General features: G+C 45.2%; 1 protein-coding gene across 2 annotated transcripts; it reads right to left on the reverse strand.

The window, feature by feature from the left end:
• Positions 1 to 6,863: 6,863 nt before the first annotated feature.
• Tlr10 (toll like receptor 10) lies at positions 6,864 to 10,531 on the reverse strand. 2 transcript variants are annotated; one of them, XM_028765240.1, is made up of 2 exons: positions 10,440 to 10,531; positions 6,864 to 9,361 (listed from the first exon to the last, which is right to left on the reverse strand). In XM_028765240.1, exon 2 carries the CDS (start codon positions 9,298 to 9,300, stop codon positions 6,871 to 6,873), a length of 2,430 nt encoding a protein of 809 aa, XP_028621073.1. In that variant the 5' UTR covers positions 9,301 to 9,361; positions 10,440 to 10,531; the 3' UTR covers positions 6,864 to 6,870. The 2 variants fall into 2 exon arrangements, with proteins under 2 accessions (XP_028621073.1, XP_028621074.1); XM_028765241.1 differs by having other exon boundaries at positions 6,864 to 9,330; positions 10,440 to 10,514.

A 10,531-nucleotide genomic window follows, 5' to 3' on the forward strand; every position in this document is an offset into this window, starting at 1 on the left:
AGTTTAAGGCCAGCAGTAAGGGCATACATAACTCCCTCAGTGGATGGCAAGAGCAACCCGTGACAGGCAGCTTGGCTGTTGCTCAGTCTTAAAAGCCACCCTTGGAAGATTACCTGACAGCATGGTGGCCATTGCTGTGGGTATCTGAGAGTGCGGGACACAGCAGAAAACACACTGTACCAAGGTGCCGTCCTTAAGTGTTGATGGCAGGAGATAGTACTATAATCAAGCTACAGATGGACTCCGACACACACTGGTAGCTTGACCCGAAGATCACTGGTGAAGTGTTGGAAGTTCAGCATCCCAAAGCCATCTTGCATTCACTGAGAACCACCACAAAATTATGTGTCAACATCCTTCTGGTTCTCAGCTTCAGGTGATGCCACACCACATCTGCCAGCAAGAATGGGCTATTGTCCGGCTGCCCACCTTTAATGGGCCATGGACATCAGCCTCCCAGAAGACCCCTGGAGGAGTGCAGGAGCTACAGGGGTTAGCTGGTTAACCTCGAAAGCACTTTTAAGGGGAGAAGAAAGGAAGATGGAGGTACCTGTGGGTCTGTGTTGGGGCCAAGAGCTTCCCGCTTGGAGAATATAGTGAGTCCTGATAACATCTCGTTCCAGGAAATTCAAGTGGTCTTGTGGCAGAGGCTTTGCTGGCTGGCATAGCAACAAGAATTTGGAGAGTAACTGGGAAGCCATGCAGTGTTTTGTATAATCAGCAGACTCTAAAATAGTTCTAGAGTAAACCCTTGAAATCAGGCATACCCCAGGAGGAAGTATGGCGTTGTGGAATGTGTGTAGGCTGGAGACTTGGGGTTGAACAGGGGAATAACAGGCATGGCTCACAACGTGTCAGCAAAAATATGCCTACTGAAGGCGAAGAATGTCCCATGGGTAGATTCTGCATCCTTTGTGTATCACAAAGGCGCACCCCAAAATGGGGCAGCCTCAGCAGCAGAGGCTTTACTGGAGCTCCAGAAAGCAGAGGGCCAGCAGTGCCCATCGACAAACGGTTTCCTACAGAGACTACTTGTGGGGCGGCTGTGTGTTAGGTCCCGTTTCTAGCTCAGCCGAATGATATCCATGAGCGAAACCAAAAATGTCGCTCTGAAACTATCTGGATTCTAGTGGCTGACACCAGGGAGCAGGTGGGATAAGCAGAAGAAGTAATTTGTCGGGTGGCAAAAGTTTTGGGGAAACCAAAGTCCGGTAGATGAGTGAGCCATCCTCAGCTAGCTCATACGGAATGTTTCCACGGGGAATGTAGCTGGAGATCACCGGCCACGATGAGCCATTTCAGGAATACGTGAATGGGTTTAGTACCCTGGTATCGATGATATAATGATATAAATGATAGTATTTCCATTCATACACTTTAACTTAGTTTTTAGAACCTACACTCATTCATTGTTAGAGCAACGGCAGCTTGAGCACCAAGACGCCCTCTGAAGATGGCGCCTTGGGTTGGAGGACACAAGGGTATAGCCTAGCTGCGTGGGTGGAGAGCTCTCGCTCCATTTACTGACTCAGACCTAGGTGGCCCCATCCTGGGCTGTTTCTTTGAATCTGGACAACTGGAGCCCATTGTCCTCCAGAAGCATCACAGAGCCTTGCGATGGGGGTGGAGTGCACCTCCGTAGTTATCCAGCCGGATGTGGTGGTGAATGGCTTTGATCTCAGCACTTCGGCAGCAAGTGGCAGGCAGATCTTCGTGAGTTCAAGGCCGGTCTGTTCCACACACTAAGTACTAAGTGAGTCAGAGCGTCAGGGTGAGACCCTGTCTCCATGACAACTAAATAAAGCAATGAAATTGATATTCAAGTGGAAGTGACATCCTAATCCTTGATTGCCTATGTAGGGGACTTCAAGATGCATCATTAGAGCTGGGGTCCCTCAAGGAGCCCAAGGAGAACTGTGCTTATCAAGCGGCACAGCAACACAGGTGGAAACAACTCTAAGAGCACAGAAGTAAGCTTAGCAGGGTACCAGTGATTACATTTCCCGGCAAATCACCACGAGGATCCAGGATGCCCTTCATCCTCTATCCTTTACATGACAATATGTTCTGGATTATGGACCAACGAGATGATGGACCACCCTTTGGTTGTTCTGAATGTCAGACTCCATAGCATGTGACTGATAAAATGACAGTGTGGTTTTGACAATGGGAATCAGACAAGGAACACAGGATACTTTAACAGCAGGAGGCTCTCTAGAGAGAGCCCAAATTGCAAATGACTGGCTATAGGCAGGATATTCCAAGGGACCAACGCAGGGCTCTCACCTCTAGAATTACCGTGCAAGGCTGGACATCATAGGAATCAAATAGAAGAGGTAAAGGCTACTTTGCTGTGGCCTGGGAGGAGAAGAATTAGCACAGGTGTTTAAGGGCAAATTTTAAAGCCCTCCCTTTTTTTCATTTGAAATGGAAAATTATATCGGATAATCTGATTTCTCACTCATTTTCAATGCCCTGTCTGCTCTTTTGGGGTGTCCCACTCTGGTAGAGAGGAAAGGGAGGTCAGGGGGCATTTGCCATAGGTAGATGTAGAGCCCCGCCCTGCTCAGCATCTGCTGAGTTTGAGGATGACAGTTCTATCGAAGTTGGATTCTCTACCATATTTTCTGAGGGAGTAGAAACAGATCATTCTGAGCAGCGCAGAAGTGCAGGACCGATCACTTTTGTCCACAGGCCAGCTTCAACCATGTGAATGGAGAGCTCAGACTCCTGGTTTGTGGTGGGGGCGGGACTCCAGAGTGACAAATGACAGGCAAGTGAAAAGGATCCTGCCCATTCACAGGGTCTGGAGCATTCTGACGTGATCGGAGTGGTTCAGATGGCTTCCAAGATGGCACAAGGTTTGTATGCACACTTCCCCTTTACTTCATGATCCAGCAGAGTGGGCATCTGCTGGAATTCAAAAGTTCTTTGAGCAAAAACACAGCATGGAGCTTTCCCGAGGCTGGAGATTATGTGTATCCAGAAGTAAGTAGCATTTAGCTCACGTATAATTCTTCTTGTCTGGCCGTAAGCTGTGACAGTCACCACCAGGCTTTTTAGGGATCAGGATAGCATCTCAGGTTCTAAGAAAGGACTTTCTAATTATTTAATCCATCCAGCTGCAGAGACAAGAAGGGGCTGAGAGCTAAGCCTGACGTGTCATTGTTGTTGTTGTTGTTGTTGTTTTAATTGTAATAAAACCTATCAGGGCTCAGTGGGGAAGCACTTGCTCAGCCTGCCTCACAACCTGACTTCCAATCACATTCACAAGGGTAGGAGAGAATCAACTCCACACAGACACCACAGCACGTGCCACGCCCCTCTATCACGCACAGACGCACAGTAATGGTAAAATTTACAAACCATATGTGGTTTTAGAACTGAAATAGCCGAATCCTGGTTAGTCTTGGAAGGGAGGTGTCTCATGTGGAATACTCAAGGTTTGCAGCCTCTTCTACAGGGTCTGGTTTCACTTCTCCAAAAGCCAAAAGCCACAGTGTATTAGTGTATTAGCCTCAGCTCCGCCACTGCCCCACCCCACTGTGACTTCTTTGGGTTTTTCTTTCTGCCAAACTCTCCAGGGAAGGGACAAAGGGACACTGAGCTGCAATGCAATTCCTCAGTGCTAGCTCTGGCAAGATGTTAGCAAGATCTGGCGTCTAGATCCAATGCCCTCAGGCTGGATGTCTCAAAACAAGACAAAACAAAAACAAAACAAAACCCCTACTAAACCAACTAGAAGCAAACATCTATGGTACTAGAACTCAGGAAGTGGAGGATGAGAGTTCAGGGTCATGTTTGGCTACATAGTGAATTCAGAGCCACCTTGGGCTACATGAAATGTGCCTATAAATAAATAAATAAATAAATAAATAAATAAATAATAGCAAAAAGAGAAAAGAATCAAATGAAAACAAAATTACCTGTATGAAAATTTTATAAAATAAAAACAAACCATAAGAAACAGAAATAGATACAAACTCCAGTTTTAATGTTATAAGTTTTTGTTTTGTTTTGTGTTGTTTGTTTAGATTAAATGGGATGGAACATAGGTGGCTATGACTATTTACGTAAGGGCAACCAAATTTTGGCAGTTTCATATGATTTAGACTACTGTCTTGGGAGTTTAGAAAAACAGACATGATACCATGGCTTCTTCAGGAGAACAGTGTTCTCTCTCTGTCTCTCTCTCTGTCTCTCTCTCTCTGTCTCTCTCTCTCCCTCTGTCTCTCTCTCTCTCTCTGTCTCTCTCTCTCTCTGTCACACACACACACACACACACAATGTCTGTGTACCCAAAGAGGATGTTAGATTCATTGCAGACAGTTGTGAGCCACCATGTGAGTAATGAGAACCGAACTCAGGACCTCTGAGAGAGCAACCACTACTCTTAACCACTAACCCATCTCTCCAACCACCAATCCCCCACTTCCCAAGGGAAACAGCTTTTAATCACGCTAGATTAGACTTGGCTGAACTTCTGCTCAGAAGAGCCAAGCCCCAAGGACATAGTCTTTTGTTCGAGCTTTGCTTTCTTGTGTTCTATACGCGTTAACGTAATTCCATTGGCTATTTTAAAGCCATAGGGTGGGATTTAAAAAAAAATGGCTGAATCAATTGAGGCAGTCGGGAGAGCTAACCCTGGGGTCATGAGAGCAGTTGAGCCGTCCCTGCCACTCCCCAGCTGCAGTACAGGGGGGTGGGGAGGGGCCCTGTACCTTGCCTAGGCAGCACAGTAGAGCTGGCCCTGGTTGAGGGGGTGTGTGTGGGTGAGTCATCCCTGAGTTTCAGAATGAGAGAGAGATAACCCTGCAGCCTAGCCCTGTCCCCTCATTGGCTGTAATACTGGTCACCTCGCCTGGACAGCACAGTGGAGCTGGCTCTGGAGGTTTGGGTGCAGGTGAGCCAGCCCCAAGGGCACGAAAGCAGGTGAGCTGGTCTTGCATCCTGCTGCCTCCTGATGATGGCTGGATCAGAGCTAGAGAACTCTCCCTGGTGGTGTGAATAAGGGAGATTCCATATGCCGACCAGCTCAGCTACCACCTATACCCAGATTCAGGGCTCTGAGTTGGCCCACTCCGAAATGTCGATCATCTGCAAATGGTTGGGATGCCTAAAAGGGCCAGTCCTGCTGACCCAAAGCTGCAGGATCTCCATAACAGGATAACTGGGAGGAGTCCCAATGAGGATCCAATCTTGATCTCAAACTAGACCAATGACTCATTACAATACACGTTTGCTAGCGAAGATGTGTAGACAGAGGTATCTACTGTGAGACACGCTGTGACACACTGCAGCTTCCAAGACAAGATACTTTCTATGCTTTGTTTTGGTTTTGTTGTTGTTTGCATGGGTTTTTTTTGGGGGGATGGCCAGAGGTTGCAATGACAAAGTACAGATATGAGGGGATGGGGAGATGTGCGGGGATGGGGTGCGTGATGTGAAACCCACAATCAGTAAAATGTTAAAAATAAAATCAGCTGAAATGAGAAAGGAGAACTAGTAAGGTCACACCAGAGACCAAATTCCAAGGTCTGCAGGAAGGCTGCTACCTTCAAGAATTCCTCAATTCCAGATTCTCTATCTTCTCATTAGAACTGAATCTATTCATCTTCTTCCCTCACTTCCCATAATTTGCCTTCAAATTATAAGTCCTACCTTGAAGCCAGCCAAGTCCCACTCGGCCATCAGGCCAACCCACAAGCGGTCCGCAACCCACGAGGAGCTCTCCTGAGCCCAGAACAGTGCAAACTGTTGCTAGAAAGCAGACTCCCACCCTTTGGGAGCCCATGGTGTAGTGAGGCAGGGAAACTTTTGTAATGGGTGTATGCAGTCCCGTGACAGAAAGATGTGCAAAGTGGTTAACAGATGAGGGGGCATCAAGCTTACAGGGAGGGTAAGAGATCTTTCAAGGAAGAGTTGACATCTGTGCTGGGTCTCGGAGGATCAGGCAGGATGTCAAATGTAAGGTCAGGACCTTAAAGGATGTTCTGGGGAAGGACCAATAACGGATGGGGCTTATGACAAGATGCGTGTAAATAAGAAGATATGGGGGCTCCTCATATTTAACTCCCTCATCCTCGTTATCATGTGACTAAGCTAAAAGAAATTTTCTAACTGAGAAATAAACGTATTGGTTTTTGCTTTTGTTCGCTAGTTTGTGGCAGTACCAGAGAATCAGACCCAGGTCTTCATAAGTGCTAGGCAAGTGTATCTCTATCATTCTGTCACACACACACACACACACACACACACACACACACACACCATGTCGACTTTAAACATAATTTTCAGGAATTATGGAGAGGAAGGACCAAGCAAAATGAGTAGGAAAATAAGTCCACAAGCTTTCAGAAATTGTCTTCTGTTTGGTTTATTTTCTTTTTTAGTATGTGTGTGTTATTATTGTTTATTTAAGAAAAAACAAATACAGATTCAGCCTAAGCATTTCAAACATTATAGAAACACACAATGTAGGAAACACATGTTCTTGCGATCAAACAGACCACAACCACAATTTCTATACAGTATGCTGATGTATTTGATTTTGATGTATAAATTAACATATTAATATAACATGTGTCTCCACACCATTCTTTTTAATGGCTACGCATCATTCTGTTACATAGATATGTTGGGAGGTATTGCATTAATTCTTGTTCTGTGGATATTTAAGATGTGCTTAAATTCGTGATTATGAACAAGACTGGGAACCTATTTACATAAACCTTTACTAACTTGTTTCTGAGGACATAGTCTAAGAAATCTTTCAAGGAATTAACCATTCTTATTTTAATAGATATAACAAAATCCATTTTTTCTTTCAACAGTGAGTGTAGACTCCAATTTCACTGAGCGTGGCAGATTTTAGAAGCTGTCTGTCCTTACCAGAGAGATGGCAGAACCCTGGAATTCCTCATTGCGCTTTGTGAATGTCTGTAGCTCACACCTTCCCCTTGTGTCTGATAAATTAACGTTAATAGCAGCTCGAAGGTTTGCCCAAAAAAGCCCACATTTGCGCCTGTCCTTGGGCCACTCTAAGTACACTTTCCTTTCCAAAAGAGCTTTCAGCTTACAAAACCTTGTAGGAATACAGTAGGAGGGAATGGGTTCTAGTAAGATGAGAATGACGTCATCATAATTGTCCCGGAAGGAATCGTGATGGACGAGATAGAATTCATAATGACACCACCCATTCTGGACAAAGTTGGGAGACAGCACAAAGATAGACTTATAGCTCTTCTCGGTACAGCTTATAATGTTTTCATCAATGCTCCTGTCAGGGTCAAAGTTTCTCTCAGAAAGACAAAGCAAGATAGAACCGTCTTCTGTCTTTAAATTGGGAATCAGTTCATTCTTCACCCAGACTGAATCTTGTGCAGCATAGGAGATAAAGGCATGGAACTGTACACTTCTCGGACTCTCCTCTTGAATTCTAACCCTGTGCTGTGTCCGTATGTACTGGCCCAGCATCCTGAGATACCAGCATATGTCAAAGTAAAGCATGCAGAATGCTACAACCAAACCCAGAAACAGCACAACCAGCAGAATGGTGACAATCAGCAAAGTTGTGTTGCAAGCTAATTCGGGAAGATAAACATCTTTTAATGGAGTCCCCTTTAGACTCAAAGGGTATTCGCAGGCGTATGAGTCTGGCCATCCAGCCAACAGGCCCTCAGAATGTTTTTCAAGCCAAATGACATCTCTTAAGTCACAGGTGCACCGGAATGGATTTCTTCCTGCATTTAGAGTCTTTACCTCCTGACAGCTCTGGAAAAAATTCAGAGATGGGCTGAGAATTAAATTCATTTCAATGTTCAGGATAGAGAGCTGTGTGAAGTGATCGCACCCAGGGAAGTCAGTCAGAAAATTAAAAGCAATACTTAGCTCTCGTAGAGACTTTAGGTGGGCAATCTCTTTAGGGACTGCTCGGATTTTGTTATTGTTCAGATCAAGTGTTTGGATACTTTTAGGCAAACATCTGAAAACAGAACCATCAAATTTATTGGATGACAAGTTCAAAAGGGTCAAGGTGTCTGGCCACACACAACCCTCCCCGTTTTCATGTTGCAGTAGGTTCTGGCTCAGATCCAAGAGAAGCAAGGATGTGTGGTTGGCAAAGAGACTCACCAGAGACAGAGTCTCCAGTTTGTTGCCCCTCAAAATCAGAGTTTTCAAATAAGGTAGCTGGATAGGGTTTTTAAACAGGTCGTCTGTTAAGATGTTATTGGCAAAATTTAAATGTTGGAAACTTTGGGGGCGACTAGGGAAGAGCAGATGCGGCATTTGTGCATTTGATATCGTCAGGTTTTCTATGTCCATTTGGGTGAAAAACAAGTAGATTCTATCCTGGGGAATAAAAAAGATTCGGAAATGTATGTTCTCCAAGATTAGAGCTTTCATTACGGTATTTGAGTAATCAAATGAACCGTGGTCCTGATGAACCATCCCTCCGAAAGTCAGGTCCTGAATTTGGAAGTATTCCACTGATGTCCGCCACACAAACTGGAAAACGTGGAGAAGGTCATCCCAGAGCAAGTCAACTTTGTGGAGAATCAGAGTGGACGCCTTGGTGTTCTCCACAGAGAGAGTCTGCGGAGCCTCGTAACTTATAAACGGGTTCTTGCCATCTATATTTGACATTTCTACTATCTTTGAAGTCTTCATTCCATCACACAGAAGCACCCAGAAATTTGTGTTCATTGGTAGAACGATGTGAAGCGCTGTCGTGTTTAGGATGGGCAGGCTGCCTTCTTCATAGTGGGACAGAGTACTCAGCCCTAACAAGACAGTGCTGAGATGCAAATGAGAAATTTTCTGGAGATCTGATCTTTGTATGTTCGCCCCGCTCAAACCTAGGGTTTCCAGATGTGGCATGTTGCCAATCTCCTCACAGGCAGGCAGAGTATCGAAGTCATTAAAAGAAAGATCTAAATGTCTGAGATCTGCCACGGAAGACCAAATGATGGACTTTAGTCTGTTGTAAGACAAGTCTAAATAGCTTAACTCCTTGTTAAGGTTGAAGATCTTGGTGTCCAGCTGTTGGATCCTGTTGTGGCACAGGATCAGAACGCGCAGTTTGGAGAAAGAGTGGAAATCTGAGCTCTGGAATTGATAGAGGTCGTTGTAGGATAAATCCAGTATGGTTGTGGCTGGGGTCACATCTGGGGGAACCATCCTTAAAGCCATGTTGGAGCAGTTGGAGATCAGTTCCCTTTCACCTGTCGGCCTTGGAGCCCAGGCTTCCGCTGACATAATGATGTTACAAAGCGTGTAGATGCTGCCGATGAGCCTCATTGTATTTCTAAGGAGTCTATCTTTGGTTTCCTATGTGAAGGAAGAATGTCAGCTTAAACCCCTAGAAGGCAGCACAGAAGGGTAGGCTTTCATCACTTTAAATACGAGAGGATTTTGATTTTTTTTTCTTAATCCCAACAGTCTACTACAGTCATCAATAGCCATGCTGAATCTTTGACTTCATCTCCAAACCTTGGTTGATAGACCTCGGAGCCAGTTACTGCATGTGCCACACCCCTGACACTGAATTGGTGTCAGATCTGCAGAGAAAGCACGGGGTGGGGGTGGGGGGCAGGGGGGATGCTTTTCTCTGTTCAGTTTAGGAACTGCCTTGTCAGGCCAGAATCCACACCTTTTCCTCAGTCCCATTTGGTAGCCTGAGGCTTTTAAGAAGCTTGGAGAGATGGCTCAGTGGCCAAGAATGCAAGTTACTCTTGCAGAAGACACAGCTTTGATTCCCAGTATCTGGGTGACTCACAGCTGCCTGTCACACTAGCTCCAGGAGATCCAATGCCCTATCTGACAACCGAGGGCACCTGCACACACATAGTGCATGTACTCCGCTACATTCGTATACACATAAAGCAAACAAATCTCTAAAAATATTGATAGTACTATTTTATCATCCAATATTGTGTGTCCTGAATTACTATCACAGGGTAACTATTCAGCCTTTTTTTGTGGATAGAGAGTTCCTGTGCAGCAGGGAGCTGAGGAAGTCCTGGGTAAGGGGGAAGAAAGTAAGTGAAGTCTAGCGTGGACATGTATTGCTGATGTGGCCCAGCCCTGCTACGGACACTAAGCATCCATCCCAGAGAAGGAGAGATACAGTAAACACAGAAATGGGCGGATACATTGGCACTGATATGGAGTCATGAGAAGGTTTATTACCGTGAAGGTATCAATGTTTCTATAACAAATTCGGGTAGATATGGTGGGGAAATTAAACAGGCAGCAATAGAAATACAAAGCACTTTAAATGCGACCCCATTCCTACAGATTTCTCTTTTGCTTCTCAAGTTTCTTTCCCCTACCCTCCCTGCAGTGGAGAAATTCTAATAAATATGTATACAAGTCAACCTCCCAGAGTAATTTAAAAATAAGAGCTCTCTGTTTTAATCCTTGTTGTGATAACTCACCACAGGCTGAGGAGGCACCCCGTACAACAGGCAGTTTCTCCTCACAGCTGTGTAAGTAAGAAGACAAGATGATGAGCGGCTGGCTGACTGAG

The sequence above is a fragment of the Grammomys surdaster genome, unplaced genomic scaffold (assembly GCF_004785775.1).
Source record: "Grammomys surdaster isolate TR1022 unplaced genomic scaffold, NIH_TR_1.0 150, whole genome shotgun sequence".
NCBI lineage: Eukaryota > Metazoa > Chordata > Mammalia > Rodentia > Muridae > Grammomys > Grammomys surdaster.

Excerpts from the sequence above, each read along its gene's own strand:
- Tlr10 (XM_028765240.1), bottom strand. The coding sequence starts at position 9,300 with ATGAGGCTCATCGGCAGCATCTACACGCTTTGTAACATCATTATGTCA.